General features: G+C 36.9%; 2 protein-coding genes across 2 annotated transcripts in view; one reads left to right on the top strand and one right to left on the bottom strand.

Moving 5' to 3' along the window:
• The window catches only part of C1H3orf52 (chromosome 1 C3orf52 homolog), a 92,863-nt gene extending 88,878 nt beyond the window's left edge, over nt 1–3,985 (top strand). Inside the window, exon 7 of the transcript XR_008841311.1 lies at nt 3,975–3,985. The gene's annotated coding sequence lies outside the window, so the exon portion shown is untranslated. The remainder of the gene's footprint in view (nt 1–3,974) is intronic.
• Nucleotides 3,986–5,276: 1,291 nt separating this feature from the next.
• Nucleotides 5,277–27,101, bottom strand: part of LTN1 (listerin E3 ubiquitin protein ligase 1) — a 30,060-nt gene continuing 8,235 nt past the window's right edge. Inside the window, exons 9-30 of the mRNA XM_056499501.1 lie at nt 26,644–26,788; nt 25,137–25,922; nt 24,615–24,656; nt 23,247–23,439; nt 20,654–20,893; nt 19,458–19,611; nt 19,053–19,203; nt 18,203–18,404; nt 17,146–17,305; nt 16,885–16,989; nt 16,476–16,618; nt 14,723–14,858; nt 14,265–14,409; nt 12,989–13,202; nt 12,478–12,715; nt 11,613–11,687; nt 10,596–10,782; nt 10,012–10,183; nt 8,410–8,630; nt 7,723–7,917; nt 6,963–7,130; nt 5,277–6,333 (exon numbers count right to left, since the gene is read on the bottom strand). Of these exons, the coding sequence (XP_056355476.1) occupies nt 6,271–6,333; nt 6,963–7,130; nt 7,723–7,917; nt 8,410–8,630; nt 10,012–10,183; nt 10,596–10,782; nt 11,613–11,687; nt 12,478–12,715; nt 12,989–13,202; nt 14,265–14,409; nt 14,723–14,858; nt 16,476–16,618; nt 16,885–16,989; nt 17,146–17,305; nt 18,203–18,404; nt 19,053–19,203; nt 19,458–19,611; nt 20,654–20,893; nt 23,247–23,439; nt 24,615–24,656; nt 25,137–25,922; nt 26,644–26,788 (4,135 nt within the window). The 3' untranslated portion in view covers nt 5,277–6,270. The remainder of the gene's footprint in view (nt 6,334–6,962; nt 7,131–7,722; nt 7,918–8,409; nt 8,631–10,011; nt 10,184–10,595; nt 10,783–11,612; nt 11,688–12,477; nt 12,716–12,988; nt 13,203–14,264; nt 14,410–14,722; nt 14,859–16,475; nt 16,619–16,884; nt 16,990–17,145; nt 17,306–18,202; nt 18,405–19,052; nt 19,204–19,457; nt 19,612–20,653; nt 20,894–23,246; nt 23,440–24,614; nt 24,657–25,136; nt 25,923–26,643; nt 26,789–27,101) is intronic.

The raw sequence follows: 27,101 nt of genomic DNA, 5'->3' as shown, positions 1-27,101 counted from the left end.
ATTGTCAGATTTCCAAGAAGTTAGCATTCACATTTCCTACTTGTGAAATGAGTAGTTTTTCTGCAAAACATGCTGAGAAATATGATTCAAAGGCTACTTCAGGAATGTCTTATGTTTCTTTATGTTTTTGCTAGGGAAAGAAATTTCCAGGGCTTGCTGTGTTGGTAACAGATACTGCAGTGCTAATTCTGATACCAGATATCCTTTTGGCACCTGGCAGGTGCTGTAAACTTCCAGAAGATGAGGAAAGGAAGCCTTGCACATCCGCCTGGCCCAATTAACATCTATCTCATCTATCAGCTTGCATTCATCAGTGGATATCTGCACTTCAGCACCCTTGGAAGACAGCTGCTAAAAAGCATAAAGTTCTTCAGGATCTTGGGAGAGTTTTTCACTTGTTTTGTTCAATTATATTCTGCACTTGCTTCCTGGCAACACTTCTGCAATTTGAAGTCAGACAGAGTACTTTAACTCTTCTGATTTATCTCTGGTTTGTGTTTCATTTCTCTTTTGTAGGCTTGGGGCTGTAGCCCCTCTAAGAAAGAAAAGAAACCACACTAGAGGAGCAGAGCCTTGCATGGGTGTTGGAAGCCATTTCTGCTCAATCTTTGTTTCACCATGACAAGTCTGTGCCCAAAATCAAAGCATGCTCTTTACTTCCCATCACTTGCATGTAATGCAGAGCCACTGTTTCAGTAAAATTTGTTCTCAGGCTGCAGAGAAGAGGAAGCTGGTAGGTCACAGGGATTTTCAGCCTCTGACCAAGGCAGCTGGCCATCATGTGCATATGTGTGGTCCCCAGCTGGGGAGATGGTAGTCATACATTAACCACAAATTATATTGAGTTCTTGTGCCTTGTTTTCCCACCATGAAGTCAGCTTTTTAATGTGACTTTCTTGAGAAAATGGAGAGTCTACCAAAGCCATCACTTCTCCAGAAAACTATGACTGTTAATGAATAAGGCATGGACTAAGGAAGCTGCAAGCTACTAAATTTTTTATTTTTTTTTTTTTACATTATTAGATGCATTTGAAATGGCATTTCCCAGAAGTTCTCAGCCTCTGTAGAATTTGTGAAAATGCAGACTAAATTCCTGATGTAAAATTTACTCAGTAGACTTCTGTGCATTAACAACTTAAATAGCTTTTACAATCCTTCTGTAACACAGAAACACTAGAAAGTAGGCAAGTTTCTTATTACACACCAAAATTCAAGAATCCTATCTCTCTTACTTTTAGAGGTATTGTTTTGGAGAAGATTGTCTAAGAGTAAATTATTGTGGCCTCTCAGACTTCAACCAGAAATCTACTATGTGTTTTACTGTCTAGGTGCTCACTCATTTAATCTAATCTATTAACAGGCTTGTATACTGTGTGGGTTGCTTTGGTGGGAGTGACCAGTCATGCCTCTCCCTTGCAAGAAGGGATTGCAGAGAAGAGCAGTGCTTTGCTGGCATTAACAGACCTTCAGTTCCACAGATTTCACTATTTTCCACATTGGTTGGTGGGTTTGAGAGCTGTACAGCTTTGTTTCTTTTCTTTGGGCTTCCTGTGACTATATCTGTACAGAATGTCTGATGCAAAAACAGCAAAAGAAAGACAAGTCATAGGAAATTATATATTATATAAATTGGAGGCCTTTGGACCGTGTCTTAGGGAGGCTGTGCAGGTGCTGTACATCTCCCACAGAATGGTCCTTCTGTGCACTGTTGTGACTGTGTGGTTCCACTGTGTGATTTAACCTAGCAGTGGCTCTTTTCAGTCATATATTGAGTGCACAAGGTGAATCAAGAGGCTTCTCCCACTGGTGTTCTGCTCCTCAGTAGGATGCTGCAATGTGAATATATAAAATCTGGAGACCATCCACTGAGCCTCAACCCAACTGCTGTTGGTTGCTGTGTCAAATGTGACAGTGTTACCTAGAGGCACAGGAGATGGCACCTAAAATAACACAGCACAGTCCTTCCATTCACTGGCCAGTTTTAAAGCCAGTGGATGATTGTGGAAGACTGCAAGGATCAATGTCTTGGGACATTTTGAGATGCCTGTGTGAGGGAAGGGGCAGCTAAGACCTTGCCCTGGTGAGGCAGTGCTCCATCCCACAGCGATGCCAGTCACAGGCACAGCACAAGGGATGCTCCCCACCTGCCTCTGGAGCCCCTAACCCAGCTCCTGAGTGGCCAAATGACCAGAAGTTCCCTGGGGAAAGGGCTCAGGAGGGTCAAGGGGTATTGAAGTCTGAACATGAGGTAATCACGTGGTCTAGACTCTAACTCTCCTTGGAGTTTCTATCATTGTTGGAACCCAGGAACTGGTTGTGATTTTCTATATCTTGTCTTTCTCTCTCCTAATTCCCTCTTGGAATTTTGAGTAATTTGAAATCAAATTCACTGAAAGTTTGCTAAGTTGAGTGGGCCAAGCTAATGCTTTGAGGAGTGTTTTATGTTGATTGAATGCTGCACTAAATTTTTTGCCAAAGTTCCCTAAAGTTGCCAGTAAAGTCTTTTGTGTCGTTTTGACCTCTTGAGAATATCTTGTATTTCTCCTGTGCATTTAACTCAGGGTACATGAACAATTGTGAGCCCTTTTAAAACTGTCATCGAGTGAGTTGCTTGCTTATAGTGGTGGAAATAACATTTAATTTCTTCCAAAAAGTTGAGAAAACTGAGCAATGCTGATCTTTATGTGAAGAGATTATCTGCACCTTAAAAGGCACATGCTTTCAGTCACCACCTTTTGTTTCCCTGCTTCAAAAGGCACAGTGTTTGTTTGCTTACCAAAACAAAGCTACACAGGCTCCTGTGCTGTGCTTCTCTAGGCTCACATGTTGGTAAGGTGCTGAGGTACTTCCTGTCTATCTACAAAAATCCCATCTTCCAAATCAAACTTGGCTTTCTGGGGATCTGATTAAGTCAAGGCTCAGCCTTGCTGTACAGGTGAAACAAATTGTGTTTAGATTTCACACCTCCTGATGGTGAGACACTTCTTCCCCATGTGTTCAGTCTCACTTCAAGCCCCAGATGTCATTCATGGTTCTGGGGCTGCTCTGAACAGACCTGGCAGTGCTTTTCAGCTGCCTGACAGAGTGAAAGCTCTACAGGCCCAGACAAACACACTTTTGCTGAGTTGAATCCTAAATTTTAGCCACTGACTAGTCTTATTGTGGTCTGATAAAATTAGTGACCTGGGTGGTGGCAGGAATTGAATTTTATTAGAGACTTGTATAAATATATATACAATATGTACTATGCAGAACTAGCACTGAAGTGGAAATCCTGTACTTCAGCTTGCAGACAATCATTAAAACTTCCAGTGTATAATGTTGGGAAGAAAATAGAAAAATCTTATGAATATGAATGCCTAGCAAGTAGTTCTGAAACAATAGATAAAATAGAAATGTTAGAAATTTTCGACTTAGAGGCTGAAAACAGCCATGTGAAGGTTTAGGGCCTCTTCCTTTGTTTAGATGATGCCAAATGCCACAAATAGCAAAGAACCAACAGACATTCTGTTCCAAGTATGGCAGGAAAGGTCTGAAGATAAGGGTTACAGATAAGAAAGCCATAAAACATGGTAATTCAGTGATTCCTATAGATTGCATGCAAATATTAGGAAATTAGTATATTGTATTAGATTGGTTAATGGAAATTAGAATATTCATCATAGAAGAATACTTATTGTATTGTAAATGGGAAATCTCTCTGTTACTCTCTTACCTCTCTTACTCTTACCCCTCTTATATTCTCTTTATTCTCCATGCTCTACACTCTCTCTTACACCCATGCCCTTATAATAAACTACAAACCTGAAGAACAGAAAATACAGAGCTCCTGAGTCTGTCCAGTGACCGTCCACCCAATCATAAAACCCCCACAGTACAATTCCTCCTCTCTGTAGCTATGCTGGGTTTAAATGGAACACTGAATCAGTGGTGCTCCTTTTGATATGGTTATCAGGCACTTTTACAGGTCCAAGGCAGAATTAGCAAGTTTGTTTCTGTCAGAAGGAAATGGTGTTTCTGAACAGAGGAAAAGCAAGGGTCTTTCCTGCGCTGGGTGCTGTCCTTGGGTCACCACAACCCTGTGCAGGGCTCCAGGCTGGGGGCTGAGTGGCTGGAAAGCTGCTGGGGGTGCTGGTCAAGAGCAGCTGCACAGGACCCAGGTGTGCCCAGGTGGGCAAGAAGTTCAAGGGCAGCTGGGCTGTACCAGCAATGGTATGTCCAGCAGGACCAGGCAGGGATTGTCCCCCTGTGCTGGGCACTGCTGAGGCACCTCCAGTCCTGGGGTCAGTTTTGGGATCCTTGCAACCTTGATGGAGGTGCTGGAGTGTGTCCAGAGCAGGGAACAGAGCTGAGGAAGGGTCTGGAGCACCAGGAGCAGCTGAGGGAGCTGCAGGGGCTCAGCCTGGAGAAAAGGAGGCTCAGGGGGGACCTTCTCACTCTCCACAACTCCTTGACAAGAGGGTGGAGCCAGGTGGGGGATAAGACTCTGCTCCCAGGGAACAAGGATAAAAAACTTGCCTCAAGTTTCCACCAGGGGAGGTTTAGATTAGATATTTCAAAAAAAGGGTTATCATACTTTGGAACAGGCTTCTCAGGGAAGTGGCCAAGTCACTATACCTGGAAGTGTTCAAAACCCACATGGATACAGCACCTGGGGACACATAATAGTGTTTAATAGTGTACATGGGGGTGGTGCTGGATTGATGGTTGGACTTGAGAACCTTAAACACCTTTTCAAACCTTAACAATTCCATGATTCAAGTCATGCTATTACCTGAAATCTTCTGGGCAGTAGTGTGGTGATTGCACTTCCTTTTATTCCATTCTACAAGGAGGACACTACTATGGAGTAATCTAGATGAAGAGTACTCATCCATGAACGGGTATTAAGGTACCTGCCCTCAGATCAGTCACTAACCTTGCAAAGAAGTAATTTAGAATAACCAAAGTGATGAATCAGAGGCAATGCTGGAGTTTTAGCATCAGTAACTATAAAACAACATAGCTTGTTCCCTACTCCTTTCAGTTAGACCTTCTCAATACCAGCTTTAAATCCTTTCCATTCTCACCTACTCAAAACAAAAGGTCAAGGAATATCTCCTCTGGAAGCCCAGCATTACCTGTTAACAATATACACTTCAGTTATCAACAGCTAAAAAATCTAAAATAATAGCTGTTGAGGTACAGCCAATTGATCATGCTACAAACTCAGCATCTAAAAATTTATTAATTCCTAAAAGTTTATCACACACAGGAAGAGACAGCAATCCAGAGACTACAGTGATTGACAAAAATTATTTATTTATTCCCCACTTTTATTGACTTTTCAAAGAAACCCACCACAAATCCAAGTTGGAATATACTAGTTTGCTACCACTGCTAAAAAAAAAAAGGCATGAAAAAACATGTATAGTTAAAGGCTATTCAATTCTGATACATCTGCCTGTTCACTTAAGAGTCCTTATTATTCTAGGACAGTGGAAGTACAGTAGACATTCAGTGACAGCTAATTTGCCAGCTCATGAAGACAAACAAGGACTGATCAGTGTGTCTGCCTTCTCTTTGAAAAGCCAATCAGCAATAAATAGATGGTGTCATTCATTGTCATGCAGGAATGATTGTGGTCTCTCTACTTAGCTGGGCTTCTGCAGTTTTCATTATTTCAGGCTACTGGATGGTTGAGGAGTTTTGGGAAAAATAAATTTTGAAAGGTGGAAGTTCAGTTTATTAGAAGAGGCTATGTTTAAATTTTATACTTTAACAGATTATCACATAGTTTTATGCCTTAGTATCTAACAGCAACAACATTCCTTTTTTCCCCCATAAAAGGGACTATTATGAATGCATTATAATCAAAAATCAAATCTTTATACCACCTATGTTATATTCAGTTGTTATATTAAGAGGTATCACCTGGGTTAATTACATAACACCATGTTAGAATATGCCTAAAATAAGAGGTTTTAATCAACTATGCTGTGGCTTAAACACCACTTTTCAGACATAACTCTGCATTATTTCTGAAAATTTTAATATATCTTAAAAATATACCAATTAAAATAAATTATTGTTATATATTTCTTTATATCAAAGAAGAATCTTCAAATTTACAAAAAGCCAGTCCAGAGGTAAATATGTGTTATATTCCACTAGTGAAGAATTTAAAGTAACTGACATTATTCCCAAATAGTTAACTTCTTTCAACATACAGTTTATTGCCTGCTTTTTATTTGTTATTTAGCTCACAGAAAGAAGAAGGAATACTTTGTTTCACAAGAATGTCTCTCTACACAGTGGACATGTGGATTTGTTGCTGGATGAGAACCATTTGTACTGAAAAAGAGAATTACATCTGTTTAATATACAAAGCTGAGTATCAGAAACACATAAATAATAAACATCATCAATAAGAACCATTATTGCCAGGGATCTGTGTGGTTAAGCTGCACCAGGGCAGGTTTAGACTGGACAATAGGAAGAAGTTCTTTACAGGTCTTTTCTAACCTAGTTAATTCTGTGATTCTGTGGATGTAACTATCAAAACATTAACTATACTTTTAAAAAGAACAATAAGAAACAGTAAAAAACCCTTTTCACTTGTGCATGTATGCATGTGTATATGTACATATGTATTTGTACACACACATAATAAGACACACACTGTGTAGCAGCTCTACTCTCATTACCTGCCCTTAGTACAAAATCCACAGAAATAATTTATGAGTGCACACAATCCCAGATACTCCAATGACAAAGTAGAAAATTGTTGGTAATACAGTAGAGGTTTCTGGTTTAAACTATATGGAAAGCCAGGCTGGATGGGCTTGGAGCAACCTGGTCTAGTGGAAGGTTGCTCCCCCCCTCCATGGCAGGGCTTTGAACAGATGAGTTGTAAGGACCCAAACTGCTCTATGATTCTATGACATTTTGCCTATTTAAAAAGATTCACTCCAGGTACTTACCAAGCAAGCTGAATGAAACTTCTTCTTGCATGTTCTGCAAGCTTTTTTGGGAAGAGAATAGTTTGAACCATGAATGACTGAAAAACAGATCATGCAATCTTCAACGCCTTCAAAACGTTTATCCACATTATTTTTCCACAAAGATAAGCCTTCCATAATACTTCCATTCTAACAGAGGGAAAAAAGCTGTTAATACTGTAGAACTCCTTTGGACTATTCCTGTTGCAGTCATAAAAACATGAAGGAAACAAAGCCTGAAGAATTTATAATCTGAAATGACATGCAATACATGCAGGGTATAATTTATAATACTCTGATCTACAGAAAAGTGAGTATACATTAGAGCAGGAAGAGTGTATTCAGGAGCACTTAAAAAGAGATTTTGAAATTTTCAATCACTGCTTTGTTTTGCACTGCAAACACAGACAATGCAATTTCAGCAATCATCAGTCTTTTAGAAAATTTCATGGACAGGATATTTGGTTTTTTGTCGTTGTTTGTTTATCATTTTTTCAAATGATAGTTGAGATGGTACTGCCACACAGGACAAACAATAGGCCCACATCTTAAGAGATCTAAATTTTCAACTTGGGCTCTGGATTTAACTGGAGAAAAGCAGACAGTAAGAGGGACCCAATTCTATGAAGGCCTTTGCAATTTAATGACATTTATTATATGGATCTATACAATACTGCATTACTAGGAATATTTTTCTATTATAAGGACTTAAGTTTTCAAAACTAGCTTTATTTAAATTCACCTGATGTGTAAGGTATGTGCTTAACTGTAGCATCCAATTGCGCCACTGCTGGACGGCCACACCAACCCTCTTTCCACTCTCAACTGTTATGGATCCCAGTGGATAATTTGATGGAAGCTGTATTATTAGTTCAATAAAGATATCATCAACAGAATAGGTTGCAATGACTTCTCGTGCTGCAGACCGAGCTTTTACCTTGGAAAAAAATACACATATTAAAAAAGGCCACAGAGAGATACTCAGCATCTCTAGTCTTTGTGTATAAATATGTATACATATATATATATATATACTATAAATACATTACTATACACATTAAACTATTTTCTTAGATTAGGCAGACACTTTTTTTAAAGAAAACAAAAATCTATTCATACCTCGGTAAACTAAAAAGAAACTACCAGCCAGTTTTCCATCTACATCTTTAAATAAACAAAAAACTAGTATATTGCTAGCAGTACCTTCCACTTACTTCCTCAACACCCTAAAATCCATTCTTTCATGTTTCTCCAAGCAGAAAATTAATAAACATCAATTTAATTTATTTATACCAAGCAAAGTTATGTTTAATCAGTCATTTAGAACAACAAAATTGCAATCATATAAAACAGAACCATAGTTCGGAGAAGTAAAATTTCTTGAAATGTTTGCAAAAAACTCAAGTAAATAAAGGACAAGAAGTCTTACTGTCATGCCATTAAATAACTGTGTGCTAGTCTGGACAGAAGATATTTCCTGAGAGGAGAGCACACTGCTGACATATTTGCTTGTGAATTTATCCACAACATTGAAGACACGCTTGTCACAGCTATTCCACCACAGCCTCACCATGGCTGGCAGATCTTTCAGTGTTATATGGTACACAGAGCAGGCCAAGTGTGGGATCTGGGATGACAGCACCCCTGTTCCTGGGAGGGAAAGAAAAGGTGTTGAAATACTCATTATTATCAAACTTTAAAATTTATTATTGTTATGATAAAATTATTATTATTATCAAACACATTCGTAAGGGATGTTGGTGCTTCCACACCACATACAAAAATTCTGATTCCAATAGAATTGTGGTAACTGGAATTTCATGTACATGTTCCTATTACTGCTATGCTAAGGGCTTGTTTGACTCAGCCAGCCCTTCTTCACCAGGCTGGTTTCTTTGTTCCTTAGCCTGAGACTCCACACCTTAGAATTCATCTTCTAATTTACAGACTGAACTCAAAGTGGACACCAGGAATCAACAATTTCACATCGCAGAAATCACAAAACACTCACTTTGGAGTGAACAAACAATAAGGTGTTTGCAGGACAGCTGAGCTTTGCAGGCATGTATAGAAACAGCCTCAAGTTCCACCAAGAGAGATTCAGGTTGGATATTAGGAATAATTCTTTGCTGGAGGAGTGGATAAGCATTGGAACAGGCTGCCCAGGAAGTGGTAGAGTCCTTAACCCTGGAGGTGTTCAAAAAACATGCAGATAGGGCACTTTGTGATAGGGTTTAGGGGGAACAGTGGTGTTCAAAGGGTGAATTTGGACAATCTTAATGATTCTTAATGATTAATAATTAATTACTAAATAATACTTAATTCTTAATTATTAATGAGGTCTTAATGATTCTATAATGGGATAAGCGATGTCATGTCAGTAATTCTTTCTTATTGTCATCTAGATAAATTGTTCTGCAAAATACAGTGATGTCCAAGCAAAAAATTAAGAAATGGAAACTCCATTTCCCTACTTATACCTGCATAGGTACATTAAAAGAAATTCAGTGAAAGGATTTAAAAATCTAATTCTCTTTTTCATGCTTCTCAGCTAAAAAAAGCAGTATATGTTCTCTTATAATCACCAATTAATTTCTGACCAGCATGACAAAAACAAGACACAATTTAGCATCTCAAACATTAAAAAATATATATTTTAAAATATTTTTAATATTTTGAATTTGTATCTTAAAAGACAAGAAAATATTGAAATTTTATTTAATATTACAAAATCTCTCCAGAAGCAACGGTTCCAGAATAGACCCCACATTTCTGGTGTTTTGGAATCATTATGTTCAGGATTCAATATTAGCAATGTATTATTCCTGGGTTTTGTTTTTCTTGGTTTCTCTGATAAACATGTCAACTTTGATTAAGTTTCAAATGGGGAGTGTTAGCCAAAGATTATAAAACATATGTATGTGTTTGTCCCTCTGTATATTTGTTTTTTTTTTAAGTAAGTATTTTTAACAAAAAAAGTTTATTTAAATATAACAACTCTCTTAAATGCACAAACACAGTTTTTACTAACCTCTGACATCTAAATGAAGCTCTTCAGTAAAGAAGGTTTTTGTGTCCTTATTTGGAACTTCTGAAGTTGGCCCAGAAAAGACAGGGTTTTCAGGCATAAGCCTGAACAAGTGATAAAGCAGTGTATTCAAGCTTTTAGTTCTTCTAAGGTATTGTGAGTAGAGAACTCGCAGCTGGTAGCATTAAAAAGATTCACAAAAAAACCAAAACACAGTAAATACAGCTTACACTGTAAAAAATACAAATATGTCCTTGCAGGGAGGAAGATCAGCACTGTGATTCAGAACTAGTGTTTAGAAGAGAAGTTTAGTTCTCTGCACCATTTTGAATGCACCAAGCTTGTTTGAAAATGCAAGAAAGAGTCATCTTTTCATGAATCTTAGTTCTGAATTGCTATAATTTTACCATCCCCAAATCCAGCAGTGCAGAAATCTAAGTCTATTGGTGCTTTCAGAATCATCACTAATTTCACAAAAACAAGGGGTAAGAAGATACATAATTAAAAGAAAAAGGTTGGATGAAACTTTGAGACTGAACTAAGTAGGTTAAGAAATTCAGTTTAAAAAAAGGAGTCTAAAAATATACCTGAGAAGAAGCTGCTTTAAAGAAAGCTAATGTTAACTTCCAAGTGAGAAGATATCCTAGAATAAAGCAGAACTCATCACTCAGGGGTTGAATAACTGCAAATTCTCCAACTGGAATGCATTCCAGGATGTTTTCCAGCAAGAGTTCTTGAGTGGCCAGGACAGACATCAGAGCTGCTGGAGGTGATCTGTGGAAAAATGTTATCTGGAATAGTAAACTCAAATCCTGAGCACAGCATGAACTGAATTTATATTTATAGCCTTCCTAGAAATTCATAAAAGTAAAGCCATGTACGCAGAACATAAAATGAGCCTTTTATTACAGGAAAATTTACTCTTTTTAAAATTTCTTCCTTTTCCCTGAATGGGATAGTTGGTGTTTTTCTCTTCTTAGAAGACAAATTTAAACTGAATCACTTCATCTGGGAGTAGTCTGTGGCTGAGTTGATTTAACCTTCATCATGGACAGCTGCTTTGCTTTCTTTCACTGGAGTCACACCAACAAAGGAGCAACTGAACAATGATCCCCTAATCACTGCTGGCTTTGGGTTGAAAAGCCTTTTGCAGCTCTGCAGTTAGGAAAGGTATTATCATTGGGCTGAGGTTAAAAAGGAATTTTAACCAGTTACTACATTCTCTCTTCAAACTGAAGACTTCACTGGATTCAAGCTGTATAAAAGACATAGGTTAATTTTATTTCAAGTAACTGAAATTACCTGTGCAGATGGACATATCTTGAATACAAGTAAAAATTTGCCAAGATTTTCTCATATAAAGCATATATATGGCATTTAGTTCAGTAACTGCACCTAAAAACAACTGCAAATACTGTCTCCAGTTTTAGTGCAAAGACAGGACCAAAATATTTAATATTTTAAATATTTATAACCTTATTGTCATACCTATACAGTTTTTAACATCTCCAGGCTGATAGCTACTCTGTTGCAAATTTCAATGCTTTAATACATTTTTAAAATATGGAAAAGAGTCTTATAAAAAGTGAGGAAAAAATACACACAATGCCAATTCCTCCTCTTCATCACCATAGGACTTGAGATCTTCGTCATCAAATTTAGGCAATTCAGGCATTATTCTACAGAAATATGGAAAGGAAATCAGGTTTAGTTTTTAAATAATTTTAATAAACTATTTTAATATATGTGATGCATAATTCTTTGCTTATCAACGCCAACATTACAGGCAATACAATAATTGCAGCTATTCCTTAACAAGAGAGAATCTTTCAGAGACATGTCACCATTGCAAAGATGGTTCATGAGTGGCAGCCAACCAGCATGTATCCTTCTCACTTCTCTTTCCAGACCTCTTACTTTTCCTGAACCATGCTAAAATAAAATTCTCAATCAGAATAAAGTAATTGCAGCTTTATGCCTCAGTATAAGAAAGATAATGGTGCCTGGCTTAAGCTATCTGCCTTGCAATCTGCATTTTGGGGAGCCAAATGCACATATTTTCAAATTCTCTATTGTCTCTCTAGGTATTAGAAATACCCAAGAAGTTCACAGGAATACTACCTATCTATATTCACTTTCTTACCTAAATTAGTGAAAATAAAACATCATACTATTTAACAGTAGCATCAGGCCCAGATCAAACCTGGAATATTTCAGTTTACATTTTAGGATTCTATGAATGCTAAAATAAGGGCTAAAAATAAATACCTTTATTAAGTCTGCTAATACATTTAACTTAAGCATTTATATTTTTATATAGTGCCCTCCAAAAAGAACACAAACTGCCCAATTAAGGATTTTCCCCCATAATTGAACATGATTTTGCTACAAGTGCAAATTCTATAGCACATATTTTTTAAAAAAAGGAGGGTTGGGAGGAATGAGAGTGAGAAATTTGTTGTTTCTTACTTATGAAGCATATGGTAGGCAGAAACCTGTACAGGTCGAGCCCGGAAAAGCAGCAATGGAGAGAGTGTGTTCAGCAGGGTCTGGAGATTATCTGGAAGATTTGTCTTCTGGCCTGCAACAAACTTTGGTGGCAGCTTATGGTGCAACAACTGGTCCTTCGAGATGTAAGTTAGAGCTTCACCCAAAGATGTCAACACAGAGTTCTGAAAAGAGCCTTCTGATGCAATTTTGGTTTTTCCTATTTAAAATAAGACAAACTGTGATGCAGAATGTATGGATGATACCAAAACCAAGCTCTGCTGGAAACAACTCAAGACTGCACTTGGCAGGTTCCATTTAATCATAATAACCTCTATCTTACAGACAATCAATTTACTAATTAGCATGTAAGTGTTAAAAAGCTGAGTTGTTATAAACTCTATTTAATTTATATTCCTGTAAATTCAAAAATATGGCCTGTTCATTTCTATTTCAGAACAGCCTGGCTGTTTTCCCCTTGTCATATACTTGCCTGTGATTTTCACCAACAAAGGTAACAGCAAATTGTGAATTCCCTCAGAAAAGAATTCTTTCCATTCACTGACCAAGTTCTTAGGAAGATTTGCAGTAGTGTCAGGAGCTGCAGCCTCAAAGTAAGCACAAAGGGCAGATGCCAAATCACAACTGACACAAGCAAAAATCTGCACAAGCGGGACATGGTAAAGCAAACGGTTTTCACTTGTTGTCTAGGAGGAAATAAACACAAGAGAAAGATTTCTTAACCATAAATTTGCTTTAAAATATGTTTCACATTTCCTGTCTACACCAGAAAGTGCAATTTCAAAGACGATTCAATTGCAAGAACCATTTGAAAATTATTTGGGGCAGAAAGGTGTGTTTAAAAATTGAATTTGTACTTTAATAAGACTTCCTGAAATGAATTTCCAAGTCTCACCAACATTTAGAACCATGGATTGTTTCCATTATATAACCTTCCCTATAATGAGAAAAAGAAAATTCAATGGACGACATGCTACTAAAAACTGGAAATTACTGAAGTGGCTATCAGGAGAATATTTCCTCTCCACCAACAGAGTTGTCTTCTTTTTATTTTTTTTCTTACTAGTTCTGCCAGGAAGGAGTACCATTATCAATTGAAAATATTCCCTACTTAGTCTACACAACAAGATTTTCTTATTGTCTGTTATTAAACAAAACACATAGTTCCAAGGCACATACCATTAGGTAAGATTAATCCTGAGATCAAGAAAGGTCACATGAAGTTTCCAGCCTGCCCTTCTAAATGCATAGGTGACAGAGAGTGAGAGATTCTGTATCTTTATTTGATTAGTCAGGAAGTAGTCAGCTGACTACTAACACTACTGACCTCTTTCCTAACAGCATTAAAATATAACTTTGCTATTTCATGTGTAGAAATGCAGACATTGCTTTATATTCAGTTAATTTTGATGCATCATGTTAAACTGTGTCTTAAAGGAATATCAAGATAGAGACATACAGCAAACATATTTCAAAATTACTCTCCAATAACCAATGCCATTATTGAATATCATATTACTTGAAGAGTGAGCTGATTTTATCTCCATGCACAAAAAGAAACAGGACAGTATAATTGCCTGTGCTTTTAAACCACATATGACCTTTGTCTGAAGTCCAACATAAATAGGATGTTGTAAAATTCTTAACACTGTGTCAAGTATTTGGTATGCTGAGATTACAGTCCATGCCATATGCAGGGAATAATCAAAAAGGTAAGTACATTAAAAGAGAAGATGCTTCCATATTACCTCTAACCAAGCCAGCATGGAGCACATCACAAAGTCCCACTCGTTATCAGCCAGAGGAGCTGTGGAATATTTCAGCAGCAAGGGAAGGTAACGCATCATCTCAATGTTGAAACCAAGCAATTGAGGACTTGCTTCTTTCAGATTGCTGTAATAAAAATACAGCCAAAGTTTATACAGTTTCATGTTGCAGATGTGAGTATTTATATTCTTGCCTTCACTCCTCCTTACAGGACAAATTTGTCTGGCACCACCATGCTGTGCCCTACATGCTTTTGATATTCTGTCTTTCAAAGGTAGAGTGCTACATTAGCTGCCAAGTCTAAATAAGAATCCTAAATTACAGATTTATACATTTCTACAATTTACACATTTTCTTGAGCAACATACTTACATAAACTATGAATTTTAGCAATTTTAATTAAGCAATGCAAGAAAAATTATCTCAAAGTTGCACTCACCAGCTAAATAGAAAGCTGTCCTCATTATCATTTTTCCAAGATATTATGATTTTCAGTATTGCAGGTAGTAGATGATCACAATCAATACTTCTATCCTTCATGCAGGAGTTCAAAATGGAAAGACATCCAAATGCTCCTATGACATAATAAAAATGTAAACTCAATAGTCTTAATTATCAAGACAAAACAAACATTAGAATGTATGTCAACAGAAGTTAATTTTAATATCATAAAACAGTTTGGACAATACCAAAGCTTTCTTTTTTATACACTTAATCCACAGATGTCATTGTTAAATCAAAATACAATATCCAATCAAAACTTTAAAAAAAACCAGCTCCTATAAGATTAAGTGATAGTTTATAAAATTTTAAAAAAGGAAAGATACCTGCTAGGATTGAAATTTATCTAGATTTCTTGGAGAAAATTAATATCTCCAACAAGCACAATGATAAAAAAATAAGGTAACGGATCACATATGCATAACAAAATTGACCAACCAAACCCCTGCTTCACTTAAACAAGTTCAGCAGCATTTATTTCAGCTGACCTGAAAAGAAAGACACCATTGAAATGGTAAGCCTACAACCTACATCCCACTTAATGTGAATTTGGACATATATGTTCTGCTCAGGAATCCCTAGAAAACTGAGAAGTAGTAGAAGGGAAACGCCAATTACAAATAAAAGGCCTCCACAGTAGAGGAGAAGTGAGGATTCTTCCAATTTCTTCTGTTCAAAGTTTCTCAGACACATATTTTTGCCTCACTGGTTCACTTAGAAAGCTGGGAAGCCTCAACTAAGTTGAAAGAGTAGGAAACTACAACAGTAGAAATTTATAAGATTCCTCTCAATTTCTGCATGACACTAATACTGACAACTTTCACATCTGAAGAATGTCCATTTGAAGAACTTATTTGAAATCCTGAGAACACTGACAAGGGACAAATGTCCACAGCTTAAAGTAACCAAGGACAGGTTTTTTTTCGATTTAAGTAAGCACAGTTCCATTACAAAATGCAAAACCTACATTTCAGTTTTCATACAGACTGATCAAAGAGTGTGTGCAAGAACACATCAAAGCAGTAAGAGACAAAAACAGAAAGGACTTTCCTCTTAAACGACATTTAATTCATACAAATAGAAGGACCATGTGTGAGCATTTCCAAATAATTTTCCTGAAAAGCAGCAAGTTTGTGAAAACATAGATCCAAATTAAGTGGCCATATTGAGAGCAATATCATAATACATCTCAACCACCTCTTAATTAGTTTTCCACAGCTGCAGGTAGTTAATGTAGTGCAGTTTTCAATTGGAGGAGCTACTCAAAAATTAAATGCAAACTGTGAACGAGTTCTTGGCAAAGCATCTAAAGACAATCATGACCAGTTGACAATAGCAATATTTTTGCATGCTGTGTAAAGCCCAAACGGTTCACTGAAAACTTTGATATTTACAGACATGCTTACATAAGATAGATGAAACTAGAAGTGCAGCAACATTAAAAGGAAGCTTTTAATAATATCAGTCTAAATCGTTTCATTCTAATTTTGTATCCAGCATTAGAGCTTGTACTTTCTGAATGAGGCAGAAAATTACTATGCCAAACAGCCTAGAAGAAATAGGCAAACTGAGAAGGCATTTCTTTCTAGGAAAAGCAATGTTATAGTTTATGTTTCATCTAAAAGCAAACATTATTACAACACAGTGTTCTTAAATTCTAATGAACTAGACTGAGGTAAGAACATACTCACCATCAGTGCTGGAAAGCTCTGTCTGTGTACATGTCATGAGTTTGGCCACACAATGGAAGACAAGTTCCCTCTTTTCTTCCTCAATTAAGAAAGGTGATAAACACTGAAGTGTATGCAATCTGCCCTCTGTTAATGGAAGGAACCTATTCATACAAGCAAAACACCAAGAATGAAACAAACCCAAAAACTGAACTAAGAAAAAAAGTATCAGTTAGTTCATAATGATGTAATATCCTCTGACATAACTAATCCCACATGTAAACCAAGTGTGACTTTCACATGCCATACACATATGTATCACTTCATTTTCAGCCTTCAGCTGTCAATGGTCAGAATCAGGATCATTTCACACTATGAGCATTCACAACAAACTTTATGGGCAAGTTTACAGGCAGCAGTATTAAGATACCCTTCTGTTGTCTTGAAAAGTTCTCTCCTCTCCCAGGATGCAGTGTTCTCAGCACGGATCACTTTGGCCAGGGTTAAGGACCAGAGTCTTCCATGTTCCTCTGATCTTCAAAGAAGAAGAAAGATCCTGGTTAATATATACAGATGCTCAGGGTTCACCACAAAACATTTGGATGCACAGATGGAAATACAGTGGCACTCCATACAATACAAACTGTGAAGACAGAGCTAGGAGTTGTTTCACTTGCTCTCACATACATACCTGTCAAATATAGTTTGCTGCAGGCTAGCTGTACTACTCAGAGCACTGAACTCCTCATATGTGATGTGCATCTCTTCTAACATATGAAGATAGTCCAGAAGCAGATAAGGAGGATTCTTCAATTCTTCAATCCATTGTAATGAGTACAACAGTTCTGCAACTAATTAAATAACAGCTGTTGTTTATAAATGACTACTGACTTGCATAAACAAGAAGTTTCAGGTCAAGTTTCTGTTGGTTTTTTTAGTATGTTTTAATTAAAGATATTATTTTTACATGCAATCTCAGGTGGTTCAGCACATGAACTGGATATCTGCCATTGTATCATAACATATAAGAGAAAAAAGGCTACAGTAATCTATTCTATATATTCAAGACATTTTAAAGCAAATTAAGCATGGCAGGACTCCTCTCTATTCTCCTCCTTTTCTTTAATATACCTTTCTTGCAGACAGGGCAATCAATATCTAAGTCCAGAAGAAAACCAAGCAAATTTCATAAGAGCCAGCATGTGGTTCCTTCATTAGCTTACAAACACCTCACTAAACAATTAGACTTCTCATCATGGTGAGATTTTTGGAGACAGAAGTGTTGATTTGATAATGCTGCATTTAATTTGAGCATTCTTGAAATGAAAAGGAAACTAGATTCCACCTCATGGAATTAAAAAGAGTTGTTGTCTCAAATTATCTTTACATTATAGTTAAACCCTCAAGGGAGAGATACAGTTCTTATCACCCACTCATGCCTGCCAATGCACAGTGTGTTTTGGCAATGAACAAATCTGAAGTTCATTGAAAATTCATACTTCTCCCAATTCAAGGTCCTGTTGAGATAGAATGTATATAACCAAAAGAGGTCCCAGGAATATAAAAACTACTTTTAAAGGAGACCTGAAAAAAAAAAAAAAACAAAAAAAAGGCAACAAAAGGTAAAAGAATAATTGGATAATTTCTTACACCTGTATGCCAAACTTTAACTATGCATTTATAATTTTCAATTCAGATTACAACTACTACAAAATAAAATTCCTTCAAGTTTTACCATTGTAACTTACTTATATTATCAATTTTCTTTCTTTCAGCATCATCATTTCCATGGACTACACTATTTCTCAGTTGAAGTAGTACCATTTTACTCAATAAGGCTGAAGTACACAGATGGCCTGGAAGTTTAGTTGTGCCACACAGCTTGACACTTGATCCCAGAGGTTCACAATTCATACTAAGCCTTCCTTCCAAAAGAGGCTTGTGCATCCACTGTAACATGTGCATAAAAAGAGTATGAAAAAATACTTTCATCTTTTTAACCTTGAAAATTCAAAATTATTAAGAAACAACCATGAAACATACACTCTCATATCAAAATCACAATGGTAGGATGACCCACTCTAGTGTATTAAAAACTAATATGGAACTACACTGCTGCTCAGAAACAAATACATTTCTTTAGAACTCTATGTATTTTACAAGAAATTGTAGGGTTACTGAAGACTGGTGGCCCCACTCTCTACCCTATGTATGTCAGCATTTTGTTGATAGATAGCACACCATATTCTTCTGAAGATATTGGTGTCTTTCACAAAATTAATCTTTATGAAGAATTAACTTAGAGATAAAAACACCTTCATGTGTATAGTCCGTCAGATAAAATTCCTGAATTGTATAGTAAGTTGCTGGTGTCCAGTACAGAAAATGGTAATTTCATGGATTTTGATTTTTCTCCAGTTGTGCTGGATGGGTTCATAAACAGAGGTTTTCTCCTCTCTATGGACAGAGGCTGACAAGAACCTCTGCACAAACATATGGAATTCATAAGTGCAGTGCCATGTCAGAAGAAACCACCCTAGGGGACAGAAGCTTGAGGAAAGATTGACCACCCTGTGCAATCCATTTTCATTTCCATACCTCAGAGCACAGAGACTCGTGCAATTTCTCCCACTCAGTTTTGTTTGGTGTGATGTGCTCAACATAAGCTCTCACAAGATATCCAGACTGTCCATCAGCTTCCATAAGCTTCAACAACAAATCACTGACTGCAGAGATCAAAACCTGAAGACTGAGAAAAGGAGAAAATGCTGCAAACAAGTTTGGCACTATTCATTAAGAGCTGCCTGCATATTTTCCACTGATACAATGCTCCATACATGCTGTACCAGGGGTGGTTTAAGTTCTGCTCTACCCACTGCCTCCAGCAGGCTGAAAAGTCTCTCAGTAATACAGATGTCAATTAAATAAAGGCTATTATGGCACTGATCCTGGTTTGTTTCCTAGAATGACACATTATGGAACAGACATGTGCACCCCAATTACCTTTTAACATCCAAAGAGGAAGACTGAACTTGGTTCTTGACCCAAAGTGCAGCTTTAGCCAAAAAGGTGCTCTGTTTCTGAGTGCTCTGAAGCTGATGCACAAGTGAATTCACACCAGACATCCAAGTGTGTTTTAATTTGCATACAAGTACATCTATTATAGGGAAAAGAAAAAAGAAAACACAACAACAAATGGAAAAGCAAAACACCACAAACAGGTAAACTCTAATTGCAACCTACAGCATACAGCAACAATCACATGTCTATAGGTCCTACAGTAGGAAAACAACTCTCTTTTCTGTGTTTACATGCAAACACTATTAAAGGCACATACACAGCTTTCTTGTTGCAGAGCCATTTTAAATTAACTGTGACTCTCAGGTAAGATTTAATTTAATTGATAATAAGAGGGATGCTCCTGCTATCTGCTACCATACGTCCATACAGTCTTCAAAACCACAGATCTTTCTACCAAAATATTGAACATTCACAACATCAGCAGACATTCACAAAGCAGAAGTGGTTTCCAAGCTAGTACCATCCAACTTCATTTTATGACAACACTGAAACATTGCATTTACTTGTATTAATGTTAGTAAATGCATGCACCAATTTAAGACCCTCAAATTCTGCATTCAAAGAATATGAATCAGGATCTCAGTCTGAACGTGAGACAATGAGAGAGAGACACATGGATCACAATTTCTCTGGGCAACTTGGCCAATAGAAACGGTTTCAGAATAAATACATGTTATCTGTAAAGAAGCAACTGTACCCATTTTTTCATAGACTCCTCAGATTGCAAAATAAACAAAAAATGTTCATTCCCTATATTTCATAGACTTTAAACAACTTCTGTAGCAGTGCAAAAAGTGTGCAATATCACAGTCTCCAAGTTAGCTGTTACTAACATTAAAAAAAGCTCCAAAATCCTTGTAAGGATGTTCAGGAACCAGTCCTAGTTACTAACATAGTTACTAGTAGTAACTATGGGCTCTGTAAATTACAGCACAGATTTTCATGCTACATGTAGTTACAGCTACAATGCTCAATGTATGTGAACTCAGTATTCTATCACATACTTGATTCTGTTTCACAAAAAGGAAGAATTTAGATGTAATGAATGTAGATGTAAAGAATGCAGATGTAATCACCACCTATGAAAAAGCTTGGCTGAAGTTCTTTTTCCAGATTACCTGTCAAGTGTGTTGCATCCTGCCTCTGAGCACACAGCTGGAAGATGGTAAGGAGCAAGTCTTCTGAGGATGGCATCAGCAAACACCCTTTCACGGAGCTGAAAAAGCTCGAGGCCACATTGCAGATGAAAGATACTGATGGTTCAGTATTTCCAGCTTCAGAAAGATCCTTTGCTTTAGACAGAGCTGCTTGAAGTTTATCAATAATCCTTTCAACAAAAGTTTCACCAATCAATGATTCTGTTGGGCAGAGGAAAAAGACAGTGTGCTTTGATTGCTCAATAAACACGACCATGCAAAGACTTCATATTAATATGGACCACTTTGATTTCTATTTACTAATTTTGAATGCAGAATGAAGTGCAAAGCAGTTTCAGTCTAATAGATACCTAAACTCTCTTATTTCACAGACAACAGCCAACATTCCACAGTGACAAGTCTCTTTTCTCTACACCACCTGAAGCAGCTTTGAAAAAGGTATTTAAAATAGAGCAAATGTAAAGTGACCCCTCTCCCTTTTATGCCTTTAGCTTCTGGCAACCAACTGTGAGCCTGAGACTTTACTGTACTCTTGCATATAGCCATGAACATGCTTAGTTCCTTTTACATGGGATACAAGCAAGTCAGTCCCACTTATCCTCAAACTCCACAGTATCCTGTGGCAATGAGTTCCATTATTTAATTATAAACTGTATGAAGAAGTGTTCTTTTCTCACCCCTCAAGACTGATATCTAAGCATGTGTTAGAAACTCAAGTTCTGCCACTGAAAGAAACAATGACAGATTTATCACTATTTGCATTTTCTATACAAATTGTGATTTTTGGCTTTTAAGCACAACCCCATCCCTAATCACTTCCACTACAAACTAACAAATTCTAGTCTGTTTTCTTGCCTCTACAAGCAGAAGCCACTGCTTGTCTAACCATCCCTGCCATTCTTTGGGCATATTCAAATTCTATTACATGTTTTTCAAAAGCATATAGGTGAACAAGAATATTGTAGTGGCCAAAATTACATGCAGTATTCCAGATATTGACAACATATTCAGTACATTGACTACATGCTATAATGATTTTCCTTTGTCCTCTGTTCTTTTCACAGCAGCTCCTAACAACCTGTAGTCCTTTTTTACAATCTGTCACTTACAGGGAAACAAAACAATGACTGAAGATCTCTTTTTGAGTTTTATCAGGTGAGGGTCTATCATTGAATTGATACAGATACAACTGTGTTCTTCCCATGTATACTTGTAATATTTATTGGCTTTGGATTTCTTTTGTAATCTTTTGTATCAGTTAAGCATTCAGTATCACAACACACTATTATTCTGTGAAGTTTCAGTAACAACAATCTTCCTTTTCACTATTTATCCTGTTTTCCCTTTAATTTATCATAGGCTACTAATCCACAAAAGGCTCTTCCATTTCCTCCATGACAATTTGCATTAAGAAACACAGATAAGAGATCTCATTAAAAAAATCCTTTTCAAAGTCCACTTACTCTACTTTGGTTTGAATGACTAAGTCAAGAACCACCATAGCTCCTCAAAATCTCTTAGGCTTCATCCAAAATTATTTAAAAACAGGTCATCCAACAGCCAGCAGAAAATGACCTTAGGAGTGTCTCCCCTCTAGAGTCAAAAAGCAAAGTCACTGGACAATAAACCCTAGAATCTACATTACAGACTCACAGGCACCTTTGTTGGAACTCTCAGTGGAGAGAGGAAACAGGTTTTCCTGATAGTCCTTTACATCAAAAGTTCCAGTAATAGAAAAAAAATCTTAGGACACCTTCAGGATGCCTTTTCTAAGAACATCCACCACAGTGAGCTGCCTGTGTGCATCTTTGAAACTCAAAAGCACCATGAATGTGCACAGCATCCACTGACACTGAAATATGTCATCTCAGGGATCAAAGCAAATGCTGAGTTTACATGGAAGACATGAAGAAAATTGAAATCCCCTGAAGTCTATATCAGATACTAAAATTGCAAGGAATAAATTAATTAGGATGCAATTAATAAAAGAAATCAGATTACATATACAGTATAAGAGCACACACAGAGTTATTAAAAGACATGAAAATAAATGGAAATGGCTCAAAACAATCCAAAGGTCCTGTAATAAGGCATTACTAAAACACATATAGGTCTATAATAATTCACTTGGCATTCTAGTTTTGAAGGTTAATTTCACATGGTATGATTTAAAAATTCATATTATTTTGCAGCACATCAGCTGATAGATCAAGCTTACTTAAATTTTCCTCAAGTTTTCCAAACTTGCAAATCTTCATCTTCACTTTAAACACTGCCCTTGTTTAGTAATGGGGACCAAAAAAATGGCAGCTACTGCTGCAAGCTAGTGTTTACAAAATTAAATTGAATGTAGTAAACTGGCTAAGGTATAAAAAAAAGCCCAAATAAGAAACAAAACCCCCATCAAAAAACAACAATCAACAAAACACTACCAGGAGAAAGCCTAAATGTTCTACATGAAGTATTCTGGAAGATTCCAAGTTCCTTTCAACCTTATGCAAAACATAAGTGCAGCATTTATACTTTGTGAACTCCAAGGATTATATATGCTCACCACTTTTAACATGCTGTGACAACACCAAGCTCAGGAGGGTCCACCTTTCTGAAGAGGCTGATCCTGATGAGGCTGCTCTAGGTTTCAAACCCAGGTGACACAGATCATCTGCCAGCATTACCAGCCTTTCTCCAAGTGTGTCTCCTTTCAGCCAGTCAGAGACTAAGGAAAGTTTCGTTGTGCTTGAGCATGCCTGGATCATAAGAAAAACATTCCAAGAATCTTTTGAGGGTATAGAATAATAGAATGGTTTGGGTTGGAAAGGACTGTAAAGATCATTTTCCAAGTTCCAATTTAAGTACCAACACCCTGCCATGGGCAGGGACACCTCCCACCAGACCAGGTTGCTCCAAGCCCTGTCCAACCTGGCCCTGAACACTTTTAGGGATGGAGCAGCCACAGCTTCTCTGGGTAATCTGGTATTAACTTTTATTACTAAGCATAAGATTAATATGTCAAACTTGCACATATAGAGTGAGAATTATATCATCTGCCACTAACAGCCTTCAGATTTTACATCTGCAACAACACCCCTCAACTTTCTTTTTGTCAGAGACAGCAACTTATGGCTGGGTCAGATCTCTACTGCAGAGTGAAACCAGTCATCTTCTGAAAATGCTTCCTTTACATTTCTCCTCCAATTATAGAGTCCAGGAAATTCCTACATTGGAATTAGAAAAATAACTTCTGGATGACCAAGTTGGCTGAAATAAAATCTATTTAAAACATAAAAACTGTTTACAGCACCTGAATTTCTTCAAGAACGAACAGGAGGTCACAAATTAAAAATATTATTTTGCTGATGAGCCATTGGAAGTTACAAAATCATAAAAAATGAGTATTCCTTAAATATGAAGCATATGTGAGGGAAGATTGTGTGGTCTATGCAATGGACTGGAAGTCAAGTTCTATGAGTTCTTGTCCAAAAATTCATCACACACTTCCTATTTCATCCATGCAATTACTTAAATGTCAGTTTGTCAATATTCACTGTGAAAAAATTGAATACTACCTTTTCCTTATAAGCACCTTTTAAGGATGATGATATAAATAATCATTTAAATTACTGGTCTAACACCCAGGTCCATTCTTTCTATCTTAGAAGAAATGATCAACAAATCAGGAATCCCTCTGGCTCAAAAAGCAAACTGACCAAAACAGAAGGGACAGAAAATTCTTTTGTTTTGGCATTTCATTTTTAAGACTATCCCCAGATTCAAATGCATTTAAAACAAACACTACTCTGAAATTGTAAGATTTTCAAACTATGAAAATTATCATTACAAACCCATGTGAGTCTCAAAGCTAATAGCAGAGAATTACTAAAAACTATGCATAACAAGAACAAAAAAAAGTCTTAAGAGGTACCTTTTGAATTATCTGGAGAAATATAACCCATTTCAGATCCATCTGAAAAGAAAAACAAAATTCCCCAATATTTAATAAAAATCTTTGCTGAATAGAAAGCAATAATGCCATTTTAACTATCCTGTAAGCTTAAACAGAACTGTTAAAATTCAGTAACAAAGTTATTGTTTATGTCATTTTTGTCTTCCAAATCTTTCTCTCCCACAAAATTAAGTAAGGGACTGTATTTACACAAAAGGCTACCAATGGCTACTATTAAAGTACACTGTATAAAGAGTGAGAGCAGAGAAATTCTGATTATATTTTTTTATGATTTATGCCATATAGAAATGGACAGAACCTTTCTCCCCAACACTATCATGTCCAACTTTCCTAAAACTACCTTCCTTATGCTGAACTTAACCCAAGTTCATGTGGAATTATCTTCCATGTGACAGTGCCAAAATAAGATTATTAAGGAACTACAGCCCACAGTAACAGTAATGATTGATAAAAATTAATAACACCATATATAAGTCATACCTTTACTAAATCATCAAGAATTACTTTCCTTTCTTCATTATTGTTGCAACAATGAAGTACACTGTATAAAATATCAACCAGGAAATGGGTGTCTTTCCTCCAGTCTTCTTTCAGCCAAGTTATTAAATTGAGATACAGAAATTGTACAGACGGACTTTGGTTATGAGTCTTCACTTCATTTTGAGATTCAGCTTGAGCAGGGCTTTCATCATTTCCCTGCACTAAAAGTACTTGGAAAACTCTGTTTGAGGAGAAAGAGTTGAGCAGGGCAGAGAGGAATTTCAAATGCTGTTCTGACTTCTGTTCATTGACATACACAATGCTCAGCTCAGCCAGGTTGCAGACTAAGTTCTCTAGAGGTTCTTTCCTTAGATGTGAAGTTTGCTGCAAGTCAGCCTGAATTTCAGAGTCACCATTTCTCACTTCCATGAGCTTTCGACTCTCTGTGTTCCTTTCAGATTCATCCTCATCTGTAAATCTGATTTTTAGAGATTTCCTATTGTTTGGTTTTGTAGCACTCTTTGGATTCTGAAGAATTTCTAGCATACCAGATATGGCAAACAGTAATTTCTCATCAGCATCCAGCCTATCAACATGAAGTATACACATTCTTAAAAGATGGTCCCAAAAATCTGACAACAGTTTCTGGAAAACTTCATCTGTACCATCATCATTGGAGAGTTCTGCTTTAGCTTCCCAGGAACTCAGCATTTCTGCTGTTTGATAAAATAATGGTCCACTTTGTAACCTGGGCTCCTTAAGTACAGCATTGGTAAAAGGAATTAGCTATAAAGACAAAAAAATGTATTAAAGAAAAGTGATCCAATTTATAAGATCATTTTATTCTTTATAATGCCAAGAGATTATATAATTCTAAAAAACATTCTGGAAGCAATTTTGCAAATATTAGAATTATTTATGTTTCAACACTTTATAAAAATATACAGGATGAGAGGCACTTTTTCCCCCCTTAAATATAACTTCAATTGCACAGTAAAAAGGATGATTTCATGGAAAGAAAAAACCCCTAAATTAAGTACCTTTACTTTTGTTACACATTGCTCTTTACACCTCCCTGAAAGGAGGTAAGGGTGGGTCTCTTCTGCCTAGTCTCTAGTCAAAGGATGAGAAGAAATGGCTTTAAATTGCAGCAGGGGAAATTCAGACCAGGTATTAGAAAAAAAAAAAAATCACTGGAAGTGTGGTCAGGCATTGGAATAAGCTGCCCAGGGAGGTGATGGAGTCACCACCTCTGGAAGTGCTTAAGAGACACCTGGATGAGGTTCTTGGGGACATGGTCCTGGGGCAATCTTGGTGGTGCTGGGCTGATGCTGGGACTGGATGATCTCAAAGGTCTTTTCCAGCCTTGACAATTCTGCATGGTTTTTTCATAAAATCTAGGGAGATTCTCAACAGATAAGTAAATCCTCACCTAAAATTCACACTTTTCTTTGATTTTGACTTATTAAATGTACACACAACAATACTCAGTATTTCTGATTAATACCTGGTCACATATAAGCATTTGATGAATTTGGCTTTGGTCTTCTTCTTCCCTTTTCTGTAGTACAGCAAAGCACAGACACTCCATAAATGCAGTTATAATTGCTGAACTTTCTGAAGGGCTGGCTATTGTCCTCTCACTTGACAACCTGAGGGAGGACACAAGCTGTGCTTCCAAGAAACCCAGTATGAATGTCATCAATGTACCCTCAGTTATGTTGTTCTGATCCAGACACCAGTACAGGACCACAGAATCATTTACAGGAGTCAGATCAAAAAAAAGTCAATTTAGAAAGTTAATAAACCCAGGCAGGTAATAGAATCTATATCAAAATAACTTCTTCATCTCATCTTAGCATTCAGAAAAAAAGACCTATGTAAACAGAGAAACCATATACAACCTAGCACACTGTCATGTTTCAGATGGCTGTCAAAACTGTCTTGCAATTTTCCACACACACC

This window comes from Oenanthe melanoleuca, chromosome 1 (genome assembly GCF_029582105.1).
Source record: "Oenanthe melanoleuca isolate GR-GAL-2019-014 chromosome 1, OMel1.0, whole genome shotgun sequence".
NCBI classification, from domain to species: Eukaryota; Metazoa; Chordata; class Aves; order Passeriformes; family Muscicapidae; genus Oenanthe; species Oenanthe melanoleuca.
The sequence above is the reverse complement of the archived record's forward strand: the minus strand, read 5'-3'. Positions and strand labels throughout refer to the sequence as shown.